Source organism: Ambystoma mexicanum, chromosome 14 (assembly GCF_040938575.1).
Source record: "Ambystoma mexicanum isolate Mex_15411 chromosome 14, UKY_AmexF1_1, whole genome shotgun sequence".
Taxonomy (NCBI): domain Eukaryota; kingdom Metazoa; phylum Chordata; class Amphibia; order Caudata; family Ambystomatidae; genus Ambystoma; species Ambystoma mexicanum.
The window spans coordinates 438,647,948-438,671,436 of NC_090940.1; the positions used below are offsets into that span (position 1 = coordinate 438,647,948).

The following is a 23,489-nucleotide window of genomic DNA, read 5'->3' on the forward strand; positions in this document are numbered from 1 at the left end:
TAGAGGGTCCAAAACTTTCTGCTACAGATTCCATGTTATAGAGTCGGTTGTCAGATAATAGTCCGGTAGGTGATGCGCCTTCTTGGTATGATGGCATCATGCATCTTCATTGTGCACATACTAGGCTACACATGCGTCCAATACAGGAATGATTAGCGAAACGGTGGTTGCAGGCACAGAGGAATTAGGAAGATCTAGTGGTAGTTTTGCAGACTGTGGTGTTGGCGCTTCAGTGTTGGACAAAGGTGAACTTTTAAAAGGACAACCCTTTGTCAACCCGCCAACACAAGTCACGATTACAATAGACACATCACTTAGAGGTTCGGGTGCGCATTAGCTCCATCATACACTGCATGGCATGTGTACACAAACACTAGCGAAGAAGCAAATCAGTCTCCTAGAGTTGCTAGCAGTGTACAAGGCACTACACGCTTTCCAGTCTCATCTAACAGGGAATAATGTACTCATTATCATGGACAGCACAACCGCCATGTTTTACATCAACAGATAATGTGGGACACTCTCTCTACATCTGTCCAGACTAGCACAGAAAATCTGGAAATAAATCCTCCAGAGGGACATTTTCTTTGTGTCGCAACACGTTCCGTGGAAACACAACTGCCTAGTGGACACATTACGCAGAAACACAGACCAACCCTCGGAACACGAGTTTGTTTGTTTGTTTATTTGATAATGCGCTCCAAGCCCTTGGGCAGCTGGGCGCAACAATACAAGTGGACTCGAAACTTAGTTACAGTGCCTGACACAGGCTATTACAAAACAGAGGTAACTTGCAACAAATGATACAAGTGATAAAGTACATATAGGATCAAGATGGGTAAGCGTAGACGAATACCGTTTTAACATATGTATAGCATGATCAGCTAGATAAGGGTGAATATCGTTACATATCATTGTTGTGCAGCCATTTGAAAGCGTTACATCTAAATCTAGTGTAGGGTAATGGGCGTCTGAGGTCAGGTGGGAGTATGTTCCATGATTGTGCAGCTCTAACAGGGAAGCTAGATCCACCCGCTGTGGTAAGTTTGAATCTCGGGACTTCAAGTAAGAAGGTGTTGGCAGATCTCGTCAGTCGGTTTGAGGGTCTCCAGTTGATTCTTTCAGCTAGGTAGGGGGGTGCTTGATTGTTGAGGCATTTGGATGTGAGAGAAATAGTTTTAAGGAGGATTCTGTCCTTTATCTTTAGCCAGTGGGCCTCAGTCCGGTGTTTGGAGATATGCTCTCTACGTGGGATATTCAAAGCTGCTCTTAGAGCATTATTTTGTAATCTCTGGAGTTTGTCAATGACCGACTTATTTGCACCTGAGTATAGGGTGTTGCAATAGTCCAGTCTGGACATGACAAGGGCATTGACCAAGGTTAGGCAGCTGGCACTGGACAGGAATGGTCTGGCAGCACGGATGAGTTTACACGTGTAAGTGGTTGTAGAGGCGAGGGAGTTCACTTGCTTTTTAAGGGTGAGAGCTGAATCGAGGTAAAAACCTACAGTTTTAACCTCTCGCATAACCTTTAATAGTATTATTGTCGATGTTAAATGAGGCATAGTCCGGGGTGAGTTTAGTTAGGTTAAGGTCTGATCCGAGGAGCAGGATTTCAGTTTTATCGTCGTTCAGGCAGAGGCCATGGGTGGCCATCCATACCTGAATGAGGATGTATATTTTATTCACCATAGCCAGGTCCACTTCATAGTTGCCCGAAAGGGGTATGAGGATCTGGGTGTCATCTGCATAATTTGTGTAGGTGACACCCAGTCTGTCCAACTTGTCGAAGAATGGCTTGGTGAAAATATTGTACATAGTGGGTGAGACACAGGAGCCCTGTGGAACTTCACATGTAATTTGGATGGGATCGGCACAGGTAGAGGTGGAAAAGACTCTCATGGTCCGGTTGGCTAGAAAGGATTGGACCCATGCTATAGCTTCCCCTGTGAAATTGGCAGCGAGCTTGAGGCGGTTGCATAAAACTGCATGATCCACCAAATCAAAAGCTGCTGACAAGTCCAGTAGGAGTAGCAGCCCTGTTTTCCCACTATCCTTGAATTCCTCAATTTTTGTTTTAAGATCTATCAAGGCTGTTTCAGTGCGATGGAGAGGGCGGAACCCCGATTGGCGCGAGCCTAGTAGATGGTTAGCTTCTAAGTAATCTTCAATTTGGAGATAGGCTACTCTATCAATGATTTTTAGTAGGAAAGGTACAGTGGTGATAGGCCTATAATTAGTTGGGATGGATGGATCAAGGGTTTGTTTCTTAAGAAGGGGGAGGACCCAGGATTCTTTTAGGTTAGCTGGCACTGTGTTGGATTTGAAAGAGGAGTTAATGAGCTTTGAGATAAACGGGGCTAAATCTCTGGCTGCGTCCTTTATTATTTGAGCTGGGCAACTGTCGCCCTTACAGTTGGAAGGCTTCAGTGAGAGGATAACCTTTTCAGTGTCGATGATGGAGATAGGTTTGAAGCTAAAACGGGGGATAGTATTAGGTTCAGTCGCTAGAGGTGCTTGTTGATCAGAAGGAGAGAGGGCGTCCTTTTAATTAGTTATTTTAAGCTGGAGGGTGGAAATTTTATTAGATAGGGCGTTCTGTATGTTAGTGCACCATATCTTGTCCTTGGGGACCGTGTCAGTTGGTTGGATGGGGGATTCCATTTCCCAGAGGATTGCAAAAAGTTCCTTGGTATTAGATTTGGCATTAGTAATTCTGTCATTGAATACATTTTTTTTTTGTAGGTGAATTGCGCCAGATAGTTTGGAGTTTTCGTTACTGCTTTCTAAGGTCCTTAAGTTGGGGTGTGAAGCAAGCATTAAGGTGGGCTTCTTGTTTAGCTTTGCGTAGTTTGGGTGGTGCAATAGTATCTAGTGCATGAGACATAGCTTTATTAAAGGTGTCTTCTAGGGTGTCTGAGTCAGTATTGTTCTCCAGGCCATTGATAGTAGGCAGGAGGAGGAGGATGAGTTTTTCTGTAGTAATGTCTTTTTTACTTCTGGTGGGGAGTGGTGGTATGATTTTGATCATTTTAGGGCTGAGGAGGTCAAGTATGGCAGTGACATTTATTAGATAGTGGTTGGTCCATGGTTGAGGGATGATGTCAGTAATGACTATGTTGCAGTTAAGTTCAGATACCCAGTCAAGGGTTCTACCTTTAACATGCGTGGGGGTGAGGACTTTTTGGGTAAGGCTGTGGTCGTTTAGGATAGCTGTTATAGAGAGGGCATTTTTATTATCTGGCTCATTGAAGCCAATGTTAAAGTCGCCCAGCAAAAGCGTTTGCGAGTGATTTTGGGTATTGTTAGCTATGAGGGTGGTAAGGTAATCTTCGAAGGTTCCTAAGGGACCTGGGGACCTATAGATCAAGTGAATAGTTAGCGTGCGGTTATTAGAGAGTTGCAATTTTGCTGAGAGTACTTTGCAGGAAGCACAGGGAGGTGAGGTGGTGAGTCTGATAGGCAAAGTAGTTTTAGTGATGATGGCTAGGCCACCGCCTTTGGCATTGGGTCTATCTACTCTGTGGATCTGATAATTGTCAGGTACGGCTAGCATCAGGGAGGGTCCTGCTGCCTCGTGGAGCCAAGTTTCTGTTATGGCAAGGAGGTCGATTCTACTGCTGTTTAGTATGTCAGCAATTTCAGTTGCATGGGCTACCATGGATCTGGCGTTGATAAGGGTTCCAGTAAGTGATAAAGTATTCTTAGGAATAGGATAGCTTGCAGATTTATCTGTGTGCTTGTTTCGACTCGGGTGTTTCTTTTTATGAAAGTGAGTGGAATTTGGGGTCGGAGTTGAGGGTTTTGTGGCTTGAGTTTGCTTATCCAAGTGCGTCTGTATAGTTGGGGATCTAACAGTATTGTTTGCGCTATTTCTTTTAGGTTCATAAATGCAAGGTAGTCTTGCCCTAAGTCTCAGGTTTCTGTCTGTGGGTTGGAACTACAGACGAGTGGGAACTACATTCAAACATTGTAAACATTTTCTCACAATGGGGTAATCCAGACATAGATCTGTTTGCCATAGAAGAAAATACGAAAAGCCACACTTATGCCTCCAGGTTCCCCCAGAAGGTGTCCAAGGGGAACGCAATGTGGATCAGTTGGTCAGGGATATTTGCTTACGCTTTTGGTCCAGCGCCACTCTTTAAGTAATCCACAAGATGCATCAGGAGCACTTAAGCATCAGAAAGACGATTAAAAGTATGTAATGTTTGTCATATATATACGCCCATACACAACTAAGGATATCCCAGCCCTCTAATCGCCACCAATACTGCATTCAAATTTGTGGTGATCAGCTATGCTCCTACTTGTGTATACCACTGCGCGGGCATTCACTGCGATATTGACTAAGGTGTCTTTTATTCATTTTATTCTATTGTGCATTTGTGAGGCACTTATACATCAAGTAAACTGTGTTTCATAGTGCCCACAAGGCAGCATGGAGGGAACATGGGAAAGAAAATCAAATACAACAATGAAAGATAGAGATAGACCTACTAGGTCTTGTGAGCATTCAGAGTGTGCAAGTGCAGAGAGAGAGAGCAGGATGAGGGAGTGAGTGTGTAAGTGCTAGGTGTGTACCAGGAGAGAAGTGCTAGCGAGTGAGCCGCTGTAAGCGCCTGGGTGAGTGGTCAGCTTCCAATAAATAAGTGCAGGGCTGTGGTGTGGCATAGGCCAGTGGGTGCCAAGGCAAGTGCTTGGAGTGGGCGGAGGCTGAAGGCGATTGGGTGTGAGGCCAGGGCCCAAGAGGACACATAAGGGCCCTGGTCACCAATCTCAGCAACTTTGGGTTTTAGCAGGGGAGGGAGAAGGGGGAGGAGGAAGTGTAAAGGAAAGTCTTGAGGAGCTTCCGGAATTTGAGGAGATCTGGCTTAAGACGAAGAAGGGGGAGGCTGTTCGATAGGAGGGAGCCTGCTGAGGAAAGAGATCGGCACCAGCTCTCTGTTTAGCGAAGCGCTTGGCGCACAGAGAGTTGGTGCCAGAGGAACTTAAAATCCGGAAGGAAAGTATTTAGTGAGTATTTAGTGAGAGCAAGTTGTAGATGGTGTCCTTCACCTAGTTAGAACTGGATCCCACTTGGTCATGGGAAGCCCTTGTGTGCTCTAAGGCATAGATCATGTGGGCGAAACAGCCAGAATTGCTGTCCCTTTGTACAAGAAGAACCACCAAGAAGATAGCACAACGAAGGTGCTTTAAAATCACAAGGTGGCCATGTTGCTTCTTTTCAGGAAGCATGTGGCCTCCTTACCCGTAGCTACACCAGTAAAACATTGGTCTCTGACATGAGAACAGCCTACCCTTTGCCTGTTCGAAACCCACTGCACGGTTGACTTTCGTCCGTCTGAGCTCAATAAATCAATACCATTTTAAAATTGACTAATAACTCCTATTATTACAGCACTTAGGAAGCTTATAGCATCTAGCACGAAGAACTGTGTAAAACACAGTAGTATTAGTACCAGCATTAAAACCAGATAAATAAAATGGAGCTGCCACCACACTACCTTGTAACGCTAACCCACTTTCCTGGTGAGTAAATGCCCAAAGGACAAAAGGGGGACATTTTAAGAGAACCCCAGCCTAAGTAGCATTGGGGACTATAACGGCAGCAAACCAAAGAGAGTTGCAGTCCTGACTTTGGATAAATATCACTGTAGAGGGGAAAATAGTAGGGGGCTCGCTGAAGTGAGAAAAACTGATTTTCTGCCTTGAAATCCATATTTTTCTTTCTTTACCTATTCCCCCTTCTTTCTGTTTCCCTTTCCCCTTACATACCCTCTGCTACTGTCGATGTTTTTGGTCACAATATTATTTAATTTCCTCTGTTTATTCCAGGTATAACATTGAAAGGATGCCAGATGATTATGGTGCTCCAAGATTGTAACTTTCTGCTATCTCTTATCCCTGGATTCGTGGTTGAACCTGATACTGGGCCGCAGAGAATCTTGCAATCCGTATCTCAGATCTTATGAACTTGGTTCAACATGGTTGAGCTCTCTTCAATGTTTGATTCATTTAATGGATCTCCTTTATCATAGAACATTGATTGCGTTACGTTGCCGAGCTCCTCTTGGTGACTTTTAAAGGCTCTACCGCTAGCAAGGCTGTTACAAAAAGGTCTGGAAGTTCAAGTTGCCATTTCCCCCAGAAGAACTAATGGGTCTTCAGTTATTAGCCTCCTGAAACGAAGTGGTCTTTGTAAACATATACCAAATTGGACAGCAAAAGCCTTGACATGCTCAATAAAATAAAAAACAAAATTCTTTGTGTGTATGATGCACTTCGTTCCGGTTAAAACCGCTCATGACCAAATGGCAAGTCTCTTGCATTGCTATAGCAGGTAGATGTTGCTGTTCACACCAGAAGGAGGTCATGCACTAAATGAAGATGGCGGAAATGGGGTGCATGGGTGAAAGACTCAGGAAAGTTCAATAGCGGGGGTATCCATGCATGGGAGAGATGAGAAGGATGCTAGGCAAGAGGATGAGTTAGGGCTAGAAAGAGTGAGGAGAGAACTAGGAAAGAATGTGAATAACATGTGGGGACATGGTTGCAGCATAGCCAATGGGTCCAAGCAGTCAAATGGAAGACAGATAAGAAGAGAGAGGTTATACAGCAAATGGAGATCTCTTCATTTTGTATTGCTTGTACTGTAGATCTCTTGATGTGAAAGATTGATCATGTCCAGTGGCCAGTTTACTATGGAAAATATAGAAAAATCGAGAATAATATGAATATATTTGAATCCAGTAAGCTATATAAGGAAATAGTCTGTGTCTGACCCACCTACTGTTCTGTAGCTTCCAAGAACGTATGTGCTGTTGAATTGCTCTAAACACTGATCAGCTCTTTTAACTGTTGATTCCAAAAACAAGTATATTCTCAGTTTTGGACATATGCATTTCCCATTGGAGAGAGAACTATTCTTCACCAGTGACTGTGTTCACACCCACAGATTCTGCTGCTTGTGCCTTGGTTCTGTTGTGGACCCTTTTCTGTAGGACTTCAGAGGAAACATTTTGTACTTCAATATTCTCCCATTGTTTTTACTCACCATAACATTCAGATTGTGCATTTTGGCTCTGAAATAAAAATGGTTTCCACACAAGCCGTGCCTTTCTTTGCTCCTTATCAAATCATTGGTATCAGAATGTGTGCAGATAGCTACAGAGATATATCGCCTGGGCTGAAAACTAGCCATATTGCTGTTTATAATGTTCCCTTTTCATACACTCATCCTTTCAGTCTACTCCTTTGTCAATGTTTTTCAAGTAGCCCCCAAACACAATATCCGGTTCGCAAACACAGCTAAAAACAGAGTGGTGGTACTACATAAATGAAGGACCTTGGTTTGTAAATGAATCTAGGCACACAGATATGCGCATGTCCTGTACACAAAAGCCTGATTGATTAATGCTATCATTATTTATTATTATTTTTTTTTAATTACTTGTTTCAATTGAAATGTAAACAATTTTTACAAGGATTATCCTGTTGACCCGTCTTCGTGCTGGTTAGTCCAGTCATGCTCCTGGCCCCAGGTCTTTGGTGTACGTGTTTCTTAAAGTTTCCGTTTGCCTCGACTAATTCGTTATTGTTATCTCCTAAATCGTCGATCACTCCGGTTGTTCATCTGTTGAGTAATCTTATTTTTTTTTAAAAAACAACTACAGCTATTACCCAAGAGGTTTTTTCCCCACGCATTAACCTGCTCCACCATTCGTCTTCATCATAAAACCGCAGGTTTCTGAATAGGTGACCCTGGTGGAGTGAATGCACAGCGGTCATTCCCGGACAAATTAGAAGGAGGTGTTTGATGGTTTCTTTCTTTTCCCTCTGAGAACAGAAGCAACAGCCATTTGTATCGCTTTGATTCCTTCTTGCTAGGATCTCGTTTGTATGGAGAATGTTCAGACGAATTCTCATTAAATTTTCAAGTAACTTCCTGTCAGGACATTTTGCCAAGTAGGTTCTAGTTACGTTCACTTTCATTTTGTTGATTGGTAAATCTTGCATCGATTTGACAGAGCTCACTTCTTCCAATGTTTGGATCCAGTCTCTTTCAAGTATCCGTTTTTTTACTTTTTCAGGGTTGCCGATGAGCCTGGTTCAGTGCTGCCTACCTTTTCCAAGAGTGACCTATTCCTGAGTGCCCAGTTTTGTAACATTTTACAATTGCCTGCTCGTATTTCCTTGCTGATGGCCATTAGAATGAATGGAGGTGAGGGCAGCAATGTTTTCCTGTATAACATGAGTTAATTCCGGGTCACAATGGAGCTTAAGGATTGGAGGGTTAATTCTCGCCTTATCGAGATCGGGAGAGATGGTGGCAGGTTTAGAACCTTCCTCCAATATAATCCTTCCAGCTTCGGCAAAAATGTCTCTGGAAGGTAAGGCATAGCTTCCGTCGTTCCGTAAGTAAAGCTGGGGATGACTTTCAATTTGTAAAATGTCAGTGTCGGAGACAGCGTGAAGCGTCCATATTTTTTGTTGATGACACTAGGCTGGGTGATCAGGAGTCGCGCCTTTGCCATTAGGCACTCTTGCATCAGGACTTCTTTGCTGTTTTTATTCAATGTTATTCCCAAGTATCTGAAGTCGTTCACTAGGTCTAGTGGTTGGTTGTCAATCATCCAGGTGAAGCTCTCTGCTTTCCTCTTGTTCTTTTCGAGAACCATGATCTTCGTTTCCTCTCTGTTCATCTGAAGGTTATCTTTCAGGTAGGCGGCCAAGCTGGTGATTTGTCTCTGCAGGCCTATCAGCGTTTGATCCATGAGGATTATGTCGTCTGCATATAGCAGACGCAATATTTTTGCTTCACCTAGTGTCAGGGAGAAGGAACGGACTCTATTCTTGAAGTCCCCGTAATCGGCAATGTAAGCATTATACAGAGCCGGGGCCAGCGGGCAACCTTGTTTAACTCCACAATGATAGCAGGCCTGCTTGGTTAAGGCGGACGCACATCGAAGTTCCTGAAAACAGGGCCTTGATTGTGTTCAGGATCTGTAGTGGGCAAGCTCGATATTCCAGTTTTTCCCATAGCAGGGCTCTGTCGACCTGGTCGATAAATGCCATGTACATTTCCGGTCGACCTTCCAAAACCTTGGCTTTTAGCGAGCTCAGTGCCAGTATATTAGCTGGCGTTCCAAGGTTTTTCACAAAGCCCGCTTGCAGCGGATCCGCAGTTTTGGAGGTTTTAGTCCATTGCTGTAAATTGTCCAAAATCAGAGAGCCGAGTAGTTTCCCTATTGAATCTAGAAGGGCGATGGGGCGATAGTGATTAGGGTTGTCCCTGGCGCCCTTCTTGAAGATTGGGACCACTATCGCCTTTTTCCAGGAGGGAGGGATTGCTGCAGTCTTGATACAGTGTTTGAACACTTCCGTGATGAAAATAGACCAAGGTTCTGCATGTTGTTTTATGTCAAAGTTGGTTATTCCATCAGGAACCATTGAGTTTTTTTATTTTCATTAGGATCGTGTTGATCGATTGGTATATCCCTATTGTTGCTTATGGGGGAGGTGTTCAGGATATATCTTCTGCTAGGAGAGTTGTAATGTTCTTCAAAATGTTTTACCCAGTTTTGGTCACTCATTGAGTTCAATGAGGACAGCTTGGCTCTTTCACCATTTCCCTTGATTAGTGACCAGAAGTCTCTTGACTTCTTGCCGCATATTGCACACAGCATTGACTCAGCGTCATCCTGATATCTTTGGTATTTAGTGTTCCTTAGCCATGCTCGGTAACCTTTCAGTGCTGCTCGTCTCAATTTTCTGATTGACTTTCTTCTTTCCACAACATGTTCGTTGTATACATGTGAGGTTGATTTGGGATGCTTGGACGTCGTTTTCTTTTGCGGGTTGAGGACTGACAGGACTGAGGAATAATCGACTGTGTTAACAAGGCTTGCTTTGTTTGTTTCCCTTTGGCGAATGTAGTTCTTTGTGAGTAAAGCAATGGCCTTTTCCGTCAGTCTTACCCTGTTACACAGTTTTTGGCTTTGAGGCTGGCATTCATGTAGTTCACTTTACAAGGACCAGTAAGGTAGGGTGGCTTGGGTTGGGGAGAGGTACAGCTCTACCCTGGATACCTGACCACTTGGCAAAACCAGTGTTTATCAATGTGATCACCCCCCGTTGCCCCAAACTGCATTGATAGGCCTCTCTCCCACTATACAGGTGTCTCAAACTTAGCAGGGCCTTTGCGCCCAAATTGCATTGTGTGATCTCCAAACTGCATTGATGGGCCTCTCTCCCACTATACAGGTGTCTCAAAGTTAGAAGGGCTTCTGTGCCCGAACTGCATTCTGTGTTATTTAGATCACATTGATAGGCCTCTCTCCCACTATACAGGTGTCTCAAACTTGGCAGGGCCTCTGTGCCCAAATTGCATTGTCTGATCTCCAAACTGCATTGATAGTCCCCTCTCCCACTATACAGGTGTCTCAAACTTAGCAGGGCCTCTGTGCCCAAATTGCATTGTCTGATCTCCAAACTGCATTGATAGGCCTCTCTCCCACTATACAGGTGACTCAAAGTTAGCAGGGCCTCTGGGCCCAAACTGCATTCTGTAATATTTAGATCACATTGATAGGCCTCTCTCCCACTGTACAGGTGTCTCAAATTTGAAAGGCCTCTCTCCCACTGTAAAGGTGTCTCAAATTTGATAGGCCTCTCTCCCACTATACAGGTGTCTCAAATCTGGCTCACTCGCAAATTTAGCTAAATCTCAAGTGAGACAGAAGCCACCAGTGAATTACGGTGGAAGGTCACTCTGACTAGGGCCTCTCGCATCACAAGGCGAAAGTCCGAGCTCCGCGTGTCCAAGCCACTCTCCAACCAGCAGATACCCTTCCCAAACCCACATAGCCTGCTCACCACAGTGAACCGCACACAGGGAGACGGACAGTAAAGAGAGCCACCGATAACACCCAACTAAATAACCCTTACCACCACCCTTCCCCTCACAGGACAGCGACTGAACGAGTCGCCAACTTCAGCCGGAATACCACCTACAGACGGAGCCCAAACTAGTAGCGGACACCCCCCTCACCCACCACTACACCACAATGCAACCAGACAAAAGCAGGACCAACTACACATCACCAAACAAAGACTAAACAACTCTCAATCCTATAATGCCGCGCAAATGACCCATTCCAAGGAAAAGACGAAGAGAAGAAAGAACAGACGCTCCAGACCAGCAACTAAGAATGACAACTCTAGAATGGACCCCCACAGACAGGAACACAAATCGAACCAAAACTGAGAGAAGAGACAAATCCCTCTACCTAACTCCATACCTCACTGACAACTGGCCACCACAGCAATCCAACCCAACGTTAGAAGCAGCAACATCAAACAACCTAACACAAGCAAGTAGAAGAAGGATGAACAACACAAACAACAAACAGACGACCGACACGATAACACCCTACATCACCAAAGCAAGAGTTACTTCCAATCAACAACCACAACTCCCGGAAGACGAACCCGATGAAAACAAAAAAACACCAAGACAGAACCTAGAAGAACTCTTCGAAGACGCTGACACCCCGAATCTCACAACCCAACAAGTGATTGTCCAGGAAGGAAACCTCAACACTGAGCAGAAGACGACCTCGACAAGAAAGCCCAAACCAAACAACACCTCCAAACTTCACTGCAATCTAATAAACGCAAGATCCATGTCAAAACACTCAACAGAGATCTTCGACCTACTCGACGACAACAGCATTGACATCCTATTCATCACAGAAACATGGCTGGACGACAACTACAAAATCACACTCCAAAGCTGCCTTCCAACCGACTTCAAATGCCTGCAAATAAACAGAAAAAACAAAAAAGGAGGAGGCATCGCTATAGCATTCAAAGAAAACCTGAAAATAAAAACTGACGAACTGCTCAACATCCTCAACTGTGAAACCATGGTAATACACCTAACAGTAAGCCCAAAAACCAACATCACTTTCATCCTGGTATACAGTCCGCCGACATATAATGCAACATTCGCCGATAACTTCATAGAAGCCATCATCCACGAACACCTAATCATACTGGGGGACTTCAACTTCTGGTTTGAAGACAGCCACACCAACTCCCAAAACTCACTGACTGAACAACTCAGGACCATGAAACTACGGCAACTAGTCAAAGGAGCAACGCGCTCGGCAGGACACACCCTAGACGCAATTTTCACCAAAGAAAAACTCATCAACACGGCACCACCAATACAATTACTGTGGAGCGACCATCTCATCATCCCATTCGTGATCATTCTGCCTACTCAAGCCTACATCCAACATCCGAAACTCGCAACCACCACCAAAAGAGATATGACACACATGGATTGCAGATACAATAGACAAGATCGCCCCAGAAAAACCGTTCACCCCATCAAAAAAAAGAGCAATGGCAAAATGGTTCACCCCACTATTAAACGCCATGAAAAAGGAAAACAAAAAGATTGGATTGGAATGGAGGAAAGAATACAACCCATGGAAAAAAAACACTGTACCAGAAACAAATCCGCGCATTACAAGAAGGAAATTCAAAAGGCAAAGAGAAGACACTACGATGACCGAATCTACAATGCCACCAACACACAAAAAGAAATGTTTAGCATCATTGAAGAAATGAGAAACCCACCAGGCTGCGATAGCACCCCAACCCCCTCAGATAAACTATGCAACGACCTGGCAGACCACTTAAAAAAAAAATCAATGACATCCGACAAACCATACAAAAGGGACCAACCAACCACAACATACAACCCAACGAACCCAACACGGAACCACAGCACAAACTCCAAAGCTTTCCTGAAATATCAGCAGAGGCATTTGCAAAGCTGGTAAAACGAAGCAAGAAAGCGGGATCACCAATGGACCCCTGTCCCCCAGACATCTACAAATCAATCCTTGTGCAAGGATCGCCAGCAGAACACTATAGAAACCTTCTAAATCTATCACTAGCAACAGGGACTGTACCGAGGATCTTCAAATCAACATACATCAAACCACTCTTGAAAAACACAAGTGGTGACGTAGATGACCTTTCTAACTACAGGCCGATCTCTAACATCCCCTACCCAGCAAAACGTCTAGAAACCTACGTATATAAACTAACCCAAGAACACGTAGAAAAACACCACCTGCTGGACCAAGCTCAAGTCGGTTTCAGACCAGCAAGAGGAACGGAAACAGCGCTACTGTCCATCTGGGACGACCTCAAAACTAACGCAGACTCAAACACTACCTCAGCCCTTATTCTGCTCGACCTCTCCATTGCCTTTGACACAGTTAGCTACGACACCCTGACCAAAAGACTAGAAGACATAGGCATAACAGACGCAGCACTAAACTGGACCAAATCATTCCTAGCAGACAGAACAGAAACCATATGGATCAAACCTTTCAAATCCACTCCACGAGTTAACAACTGTGGAGTGCCACAAGGATCTTCACTATCTCCACTATATTTCAACATCTATCAGACTCCGGTCATCAGAATCTTCAAAAAATACATTACATGTTACAACTACGCAGATGACACTCAGATCATCTACAAAATCAAAGACACTGATGCCGACCATTCAACCCTAATTGACTGTCTAAATGAAGTCTTCAACTGGATGGATGCCAACAACCTGAAAATCAACCGAGGAAAGACAGAAATCATGATCGTATCCAAGGACCAAGAGAACGAAACCACCATCCCGTGGCCTACGGAAATGGGAAACGCACCAACACCATCGAAGGTAGTAAAAAATCTGGGAGTCCTAATGGACAACACCCTAACCATAGAACCACAAATAAATGCAACAGTGAAGAAATGCTTTTTCCTCCTCCACACGGCAAGAATAATTGTACCTTTCCTCTCCTTCACGCACAAAACTCTCACTATCGTCGCCCTAATCATGTCAAGAATCGACTATGCAAACACCCTCTACCTCGGAATACCAGAATACTTCCTGAAGAAACTGCAACGGTTCCAAAATGCAGCAAGACTACTCCTCAAACTATCCAGAAGAGACCACATCACTCCAGCCCTAAAAACACTACACTAGCTCCCAGTAAAACTTTGCATCACCTTCAAAACAATTAGCATAACGCACAGGGCAATCGGCAGTCAAGGAGCAGAATTCCTACAAAAGAAAATAACAGTCTACAAACTAACGAGACCCCTCCGATCAAGCAACAAAATCCGCCTGGAACTCAAACCATACCTTAAGAAAAAACTTGCAGGCACCTCCTTCTACCACTTAGCCGCAAAAACCTGGAACAACATCCCAAAAGAAATAAGAAACACTGAAGATCACCTAAGATTCAGGAAATCACTAAAAACCTGGCTCTTCAACACCACAGACTAAATCTGAAAACCGAAACAGGAAAAAGGATGACTAAACTGGAAAGGACATGGACAGCCCCGAACCGATAGGGAAGCTCCCACGGCACCTGGACGGGTGACACGGATAGATGGGAACACAGGCGAGACTGAGTCAACTACCCCAGACAATCCCACCAACACTTTCGCCCGCCCCTTAGTTACCGCCAGGTACCACAGTGTTGTGGAATTGCCGAGATATTGGCAATCACCACACTACCTGAGATGTTGACATTGGCAGGTGCACTGGCCACAGGAGTATGAAGGGAGGACAGGGGGGGGCTATGGGAGAACATGATAGAGGAGGGGGCGAGAGGAGTAAGGAACCTTGTATGCCAGACGGACCCAGATCAGGACAGAGGCGAATATGGGGAGACTACGCAAGCTGAGAGCCTCAGTTCAGGATAGAGATGCAAACTAACCAACCCTACTAACAATTTCCCCTTCTGCATACACCTCTCAAACTCCAAACCAAACACAACCAAAACCTAAAGCACAACAAACCGCACAAAATTCACTACATTGCAACAACAAAACAAAAAACACACATAGACTTGCACAACAGTACATGACGACTACCGGCCGCAAACACCCCAGGCCCAGCCAACGGACCCACCGGACTGAGGCCGCCTACAGCACATCACTGCTCTCTTGCACTTTTCCAGCTTCCTCCCACTAACTCAACCTCCCCTCCTCTTTCAGAGCCGCCAGAGCGCCAGGGGACCACTCCGGTGGTGACAGTGCACGGTACAAATGTCCTTTAACATTAACTTTAGGTTTCTCAGTGTGCCATGCTGAGATAAGGATGTTGTGGTCACTGTGCTTGGTCTTGAACACTTCAAATGATTCTAGCAGAATAAAGAGGCTTTGTGGGACATGGATGTAATCAATTGTTGCTACTTGGCCGTTTCTCTCCCATGTCGGGTTCTTAAGGGTGTTAATCTCCGATATCTGGTGAAGGTTATGTGAATCTCTGGAATCCATGAGTTTGGTCCATAGATGGGCTCGTCCTCTTGAGTTGTTCAGGCGAGCGGACAGGTCGACATTTCAAGTCACCTGTAATGCTATCATTATTCAATCTCTCAGTCTTATCTTAAAAAAGACTATACATTAGTGCAAATGGACTTTGTTTTTAAATAAGTGTTAAGTTAGAATTCCTATTTTTGGGGATTCTAGGACCATTTATTTTAGGTTCCCTCAACTTTATACTCATTCCATTGCGTTTCTTTGTATCTTTCTTTTTGGTAGCCAGGGGAACTTCTCCAGAAGTCCCCATGCCATTAGTCCCTTTATACCTTACTAAAGGTATATGGTATTGAGACGCCCCTTAAATTGCCCAGTTACACGGGTTCCCTAATGTTCCTAATTTTTGTCTAGAGTGATTCTATTACCCTACACAGGTTTTAGAGAGTAGGTTGGTGGCAGCTGGACCTTAGTTTGTTGCATACCGATGGTGCAATCCATTTTACTGCATTGGTATCCCAATGTACCTTTTTGGTAGCAATTGGATATTCATTGTTTTTTAAAATCCTGCTCGGGGCCGCTTTGTGTTCCAGGGCTTTCTTTGTTCAAGGTGACCACAAGGTAAGCACATAATGGCCGTTCTGACCATAGAGCTCTTTGTGACCCCACAATGGCAGCCTCTATATTGGTCCTAACTGGTTTAGACCATTATAGGTCCCTGGACTCCCCCTCTCACTTCCTGTGGCGGTGGCTTCGGCCAAGTGGCAGCTCCACCGACCAACCAGTATGATTGATCGTCAGACCCTATGCCCCCAGCCCACTTTAGTGGTAGCTGGCCTTTGTTCATATCCTTTGTGAAAAGGTATTTAAACCTTGTCCTGCCCCTTCTTCTATCTTGCTGATTTCTTCTTGGTACTGGAAGGTTGCGGGTCTACCGTCCTGCTGAAGGAGTTTTTCTAAAGATACCTGCCGTTTTTGCTGTTTTTAAAGCCTTTACTTGGTTTTCTGCCTCTGAAAGTCCAGTAACGGGCTTCCTGAAGAGTCCTGCTGACTGCCCACATCTGCTGGGTCAGCCCCACGCTCTGAAAATGTTTTACTGGTCATTTTTCCACCAGGATCATCCGTTTGACTGTGGATGACTGCTGATGTCCAGAGGGGTTCTGAGAATTCACTACTCTGCCATTTCCTATGCTTGGGACATCAGAGGGGTGCCTCCATGTGTTGCCCCTGACCCGGGGTTGTTTGCTGTTGTGCTGCCTTGATTTTCTGTCCACCAAGCTGCCAGGAACCATGTTCGCGGATTCTCACGGTTTCCTGAAGTTGTCTTCACACAATTTCCCACTTCTGGCTAGAAGGTCGACATTGTGGGAAGAGCTTGTATTCCTTTCCTGAGTCTCTGGGATTGAATTTGGATCAGGGATGAAAATCATGGAAACCACACACGTGGAAAGGAGTTGCTTACTTGTCGTGTTTGTGCTGCTGGTGCAGTTTTCATCGAAGCCACTTTTTTGAGTATTTACCAGGTAGTCCTGCAGTGGCCGATTATTTGTCATACTCTCCATCAGGTTCTTTGGAGGAAAGCCTTTCTCGTAACTTCCATTGGGGTTCCTCTAGCTCTGCTGCATCGTCCTCTGGGGTTCGGGGTCCATCCTTCATCTTCTAGATCACTTCTTTCCACATGGATGCTTGCTGTGGAATCTGCATTTGTGGGGTTAAACTGGCATCTTCCCCAAAGCAAATGGGCCATTGACTCTGCTCCCATATATACCTACGGAACTTACCTGCTGTGGAACTCTGTAAAATTGACAACATCCAATTCTTTATAGTAGCAGGAAGTGATTTCCTCGAGATGAATTATGCCACTCTGGAACTGAGTTGTAACTTGCTTAAAATACTGACAGGTAGAACATTTCACCTGGTTACCGATCATGCTCCTCTTAAGTGGTTGAGTCTCAGGAAAGATACAAGTGCTAGAGTTATGTATTGGTTTTTGAATTTACAGCGCTATTGTTTTTCCGTTGAACATCGGAAAGGAAAGGAACAGGGTAATGTTGATTTCTACCTGGAGTGGAACTTGGCTAGTATAAAGAACTTTTCTGAAATGGAACTTTGGTTTGGAAAATCCTGAATTGATCCAGAGGAAGGGTATCGGATCCTGGTCACAATGGTTCCTGTTTATACATTTTGTGTTTCAATTTTTTTTTGTGAAGTTTAAACCGCCAAATAATTCCTGTTTGATTTTATTGTATGTGTTCGTGTGAGGGATAGATACTTTTGGACATTAGGTCATTTTCCTTTAGCCTTAGTATGTTTGGTAGGCAAATCCTTGTTAGGCTTGAAAAAGATAGGCGTTTATCTCACCCCCTTATTTCATAAAATAGCGGCTTATGAGAAAACTCTACCCAAGTGTCTGGCTCGCATTTCTCACTCTTTACATGTAGCAGGCCTAAAAGTGGGCATACCTGGTGGAATATTGTAGTTTACAACCATCTTACTTTCAGGGTAGCTGGTACAAAGCAACAGGGTGATCAGATAGAATTTCAAGGAGTTTAGGATCAGTTCATGGGATGAGCACTGGTTGCACAGATGGATGCAACTAGCTGGCCACATAACTAGGTTTGCCATCAAAAGCATTTGTTGTGTGATCATGTACACTTTCAAGAGTGTTCACTCATCAATATGATGATCTTCCCCAACACACTGAAATGTAGCTGACTGCAAGATTTAAACACCCTAACCTAAAAGCTTGGAGACAATGCAGTGTTTTGCAAAAGCAATACTGTAATTATACATTATGTAACAACTTACATTTATTAAGAAAAGTATTGCATGACTGTCTATTACAAAAAAAGCAAGCACATACTTGTCTTTGCAATACAGGATATAGCGAGCTCAATAAAAGTATCATCCCAATTACTTCTGGTTTGCAATTGTTTGAAAAATTAATTCTTGCCTAGCACTCACACACAGGCATTTGGCTTAAGAGTGGGGAAGATGATTAGTGCAGCACTCTCTCTCTCCATTAGCCCTTTGGAACTTGCAGTGAACAGAGACAAGCGGGTCAGAGGAAAAGGGAGGATTTGCTTCATTTTAAATCTTGCTTGTGTTTTGTGCCACCTCTCTGCATTTCTCCCACAGGGATATTGTTGCGGGGTTAGCTTCATTTTGAATCTGGCTGCTGTTTTGTGCCACCTCTCTGCATTTTTCCCAGCCAGCCAACTACATACATCTTCAACCATCACTACTCGACTTCCCAACACACATCACCTCTGCCAATGGAATGCAGCAAAATCCCATGAAAAGAATTCGGTCCAGGTGTGCACATAATCAGTCAACTTGACTCGCCTGCTCTACTTACACTCTATCACTGCACCCAGCCACAATCCAGAGCTCCATGGGTCGCTATACGGGACTTAGCCACCCCAACTGCCTTTGTGCTGGCTATAAATCCACACACGCATTCTAAAATTCTCTTCAACATCTCAGACCTCGGTTCTCCCAGGGCGTTCAGCCCACAGCACTTTGAGGCCATACCAATTGCAGTAGCCGCTATACAAATGCCCTATAACATAACATAGCCCCAAAGAAACACTTAAGCACTTGGGGTTATATAAAAATAGTCCTTTGTATTCTAGCAACATGTACCTGTCCTCCAAACGGGTTCTGTAGACAGGCATGACAACACTCTCACCAATTGTTGAAACCCAATGATCCTGTAGGTTGCTGTTCGATTTGCTTATTGCCTGATGTGCTTTGCACTGAGAATCGGCACATGTGGCTGGCTGACATACCCCAGGGCAGACATCAGGGGCTCGGGGGGGGGCGAGTGGTGAGAGTTGGTGTGCTGCTGCATACTGGGGCTTTCTGTGCTCTCTCCCCACCTGTTGCCTCACCCTGGCATGGTGCAGTTCGTTGCGGTGTCAATATCCCGGGATACCCTACATCCTAGGGCCTTGAAAGGTGGTTTTCGGGACCTGGAGTTTTGTTCCTCATGCCGACATCAGTCCTTCTATGACCAGATTGATGGTTCACTGATTCTGGGTAACCGTCTCATGTGTGGAGGTGCTGAAATCCAGGCAAAGGGGTGGGGTGTCCAAATGTCATGTAGCCAGTAATGTCTGGAGGGTCATAATAGGTAACTATGCAAAATGTTATGCAGATTGGGGAAGCGATGTGGAATTGTATTAGGACCAACGCTTCGCCAAGCCAGAAACCCACAAACAAATTTTGACTTTTATAAATATAGATGGATATACAGAAGGCAAAGAGAAGTGTTCACATAGTTAAGTACTATTTTTTAAGCTAGTAAACACAATTGAAAACCATTGCAATAATTAAGGTGAGTAAACCAGTATAAAACATATAAGGTCAATGAGTGCAATTCAAAGGTAAGTAAAACCACTGTTTCAGTAACTCAGAATATAATGTTGAAGGAATAAAATGATAAGCAGCACCAACAATAGCATGTAAGCACTTTTCAAGACTTGTAATAGTTTGTTTGTTGTTGTTTTTTTGTTTTATTTGTTTTAATCAGAAAAAGATTTTTACAAAATGAGAAGTTGCAAAACGTAGTAATATCCACAACTAGTCTTTAGGTTCGCTGGAAACAAAGTTTTGTGTCCTCACTGCTTTTCCGATGAACCTTGTGAAAAAGTAGAAGAAAAGTTTGTCGCTTTTGCCATAATATGTTCCTAGATTTTTGACGTTGCTATTTGCCAAGTGCACCTATCCCCACCCATCATCCTAGACCACCAAGTCTCTTTGTCCATAAGAAGGGGATTAGTAAAAAAGTGGTTCAGATATTGGCTTCTTATTTGTTGAGTGCCCAAACATGACAAAAGTAGGTGACATATGGTCTCTTTTTCATCAACCTGTTTACAAAACCGACACTTATTTGAGGTGGAAAGGCCTCTTATGGTCAGTATTTCATTTGTTTCCAGGAGGTATAGCCGAGCTCGTAAAAGGAGGCTACGTGCCGGTTTGTTTGGAAATTTCATGATGAAACCTTGAAGTTCATTACAATTTTTTGCCAATGCATTTCGGATTTACAAATCCTTCGTCAGGGCAAGTCTGAGAAAATGGCAGAATGCTTGTATCGGAAGTGGCTTGGAGAACCAGAACCATGAGGTGGGCAGAAAGCTGCCCGGACAAAATCAGCGCCAAGGCGCAGATAGGCATGAGACCAGCGAGGAGTCGGACTGTCACACGCCGGCAAGCGAGAGGAACAGTCCGACTCCTCGCTGTTTTGGTCTGATGTAAAATGCTAGTGGCTTTTTTCTTCCTCACTAAGAAGATATTAGTGACGCCTCATACCAAGAGACGTATTTTTTTCACAAAACCATTGATTGATAAAAGTCTTTATGAAATACCACTCAACTTTCATTATTATCATTATTTTTGAATATGTAAACATTTTACTTTGGAGTTTACCAAGCTTTGGAGAGTTTACATTACTTTCATACCCTGATTGGGTCTTCTGAGAGAGCGGCTGTGTGACCTTGTATCCCAATTGGTCTTTGGCTTCTTGTGTATTTTTGAATTAGGGTGTCTCCTTATTCGTCACAGCCAGCTCCTTTTTATAATTTGACAACAAGGAATCTTCAGAGAAACAAAACCTCTTCACAGAAACAAATATTTGAGAAACGTGAACATCGTACAGTGGTGCCCACTCTTTTTGCTTTCTATGGTAGCTGAAGAGTCATCTCGTTCCCAGGTTGGCAGATGGCCCAGCTGCTCAAACACTGCATCTAGGTTAAAAAAGACCTCTTGATTTCATTAGGTACATCCATAAGGCTCCCCTTTGTTCTACGGCTGATGGTTTTGTTTTCTTTCGCTTCTGATTGCTACAGGTTTGGCATATTGTGTTTAGGTCAATGCATATAACAAGGTTGGATACCAGGTGAGCGGCAAGAGCCTCACCGATCGCTTGTTCGATCATTTCTAAGTAGTGCATGGTGTTTATTGCAGCTGAATTCCAATAGGTGTTAAAAATAATCATAGACTTAGTAAGGCATGCATTTGAGAGGCCACCTCTGTAGTCCCAGTTTGCCAACACCGCCAGCAAAGAAGCTTTGGAGACGAGGGTTTCTTTCATGTTGATCCCACTTCCGCTATGAAAGGCCGTCAGTAGGCCAGATGAAGGGCGACCCATAGGGCCTTTTTTTGCCAGTGCCAGGGCAATGTCGTACCCATCGAGGGTCGGCTTATAAGTCAGTCAAGTTTCCTGTAGGCATAAGATATCGTAAAAAGCCAAGTTTCACGTCTCAGGGGGCCATCAAATGGAGGTGGCCTCTAGTGTTCCATGAGCACAGCCTCAGGTCTTAACTTGAAACATCAATTAAGGTTCTTCGTAAAGGATAGTCTCCGGAGACATGAGTTGCTATTTCTTGCGCTGGGAAGAAAGGGCCTTTGGTATCGAAGACCAGAGTCCCTGTAGAGCTGTCATTTTGTCTTGAGTCGTAAGTAGTTCTCTACTCCTGGGTACGTCTGGAGTGACGGCTCTTTTCGTCAGCCAGACCTGTGTTTATTTCTTGGAGTAGTCTCCTTGATTTTTGCGGCTTTCAATTTCAGTGAGGAAGTAGCAAGCTCGTTGGTCGGTGAACAGAGTCAAAGGTTTACTTCAGACATGGTAACTGTGAAGTTGTTGCAATAGGCTTTAGTACCGTCAGTACGCAGGGCATCATCCTTGCTTTTTTCTGAGGAATCCACTTACGACTTCTTATTTTGAGGCATTTGACTGACAGTTTTGGAAGTATAACATGACGCTGCACTGCTTGTGTTATGGTGTTTTGCCCTTGACGACTGAGGTCCTTTGTCAGGTCCTTCTAGGGGTGGACCTGGTGTAGACTTCTGTTCTGGTCCGGTAGTGTGGCCTTGGGGTCTCTTTATCTTGGCGCCTGCCTTGTGTAGTTTCGGAACGTGGGAGTAAGTCTTTGGTACTTACTGTCGACTTGAGGCTTTGCTTTCAGATGGTGTGATGTACAGGCTGATTGCCCATATTGAAAGTAGCCTTCTTTTATTTTATTTTTTGTGGTTTTGCCGTCATTATAGGATGATGTAGAAGGTGGCAGGCTCCAATTTACTTCCAATGTTAACTTTTTGCATTTCTCTTCTAGTGTATAGAAGGGAGATGTTGAATCTTCTACTTCTTCGTTTGGACCTGTATGTGGGCCCAATAGGGGTGCCGAAGATTCCTTTTGTCTTTTGTTCAGTGTCTTGGTTGTGATGTTAGCAACGCAGGAAGGAAGGTCGTCATTTAGATGTTGACTTATGTTCATTAAAGCCCTGTTTGCTAGGAAGTCATCTGCTGTTTTTGGTGATTCAGTAGGGAATTGTTTGTTTCCCGTAAGGTTTGATGATGTCCGTTTAGGGACCTTGGTCTTAGTTGGCTGAGTTGTGGGGCGTGTAGATGCCTGAGCTGAACATTCCATAGTGCAATTTTGTGATGAGTTTGGATGTAGTTGAAATCCAGACATTTGTTCGAGCACTCTTTCATCTCGTTTACTGAAGTTTTTGTCAAGTCTTGGTCTGGTTTTGTCAAAGATGGAAAAAGGTTGCCCCAGGTCGCTGGTGTTGAGTCTTTAGCCGTGACAGGAGTTAGTTTCTCCAATATAAGCAAGACGTCATCATTTTTTGATGGATCAAATTGTAGAAAAGGAGTAGGGTTGGCGAGAAGAGCACCTTTGTCGCACTTTGAGGCTGCCAGAGGCAGAACTGGTTAGTGGTTAGGTCTATGAACATTTGTGTTTTGTGTTCCTGCTTCCTTCGAGGGTCTTGAACCTTTAGCATCATCGATGGATAAAACTGTCTCTTTGATGGTCGTGGAGGCCACAGCCGTCGGATAGAATGATTTCAGATTTGAGTTTTTGGCTCTGTCTTCTAACGCCATTATGTAGCCTTCCCGATAGATCATCTTGGTATGCATCATTGCCTGAATCGTCGTGTGGTCTTTCAGCGTGTAGTTTATAGATTCGTAAAGTTTGCTGAATAGAGCTAAGGCAATGGTCAAAGCCGACATTATAGAAAAGATATCCGGCATTTTTGACACGGCCTCCTTAGGTGTAATAGGAACCTGTACATTTTGTCGTTTGTTTATAAGTGGTGAGAGCAAAGAAGCCAGGGACGGGAGTCTCTTTGAGGTCA

General features: G+C 44.2%; 1 protein-coding gene across 1 annotated transcript in view; it reads left to right on the forward strand.

Annotated features, from left to right (window-relative positions):
• Nucleotides 1-7,110, forward strand: part of FCF1 (FCF1 rRNA-processing protein) — a 204,385-nt gene extending 197,275 nt beyond the window's left edge. The window contains exon 8 of the mRNA XM_069637640.1: nt 5,838-7,110. Within this exon, the coding sequence (XP_069493741.1) occupies nt 5,838-5,886 (49 nt within the window). The 3' untranslated portion in view covers nt 5,887-7,110. The remainder of the gene's footprint in view (nt 1-5,837) is intronic.
• The last annotated feature ends 16,379 nt before the right edge of the window (nt 7,111-23,489 follow it).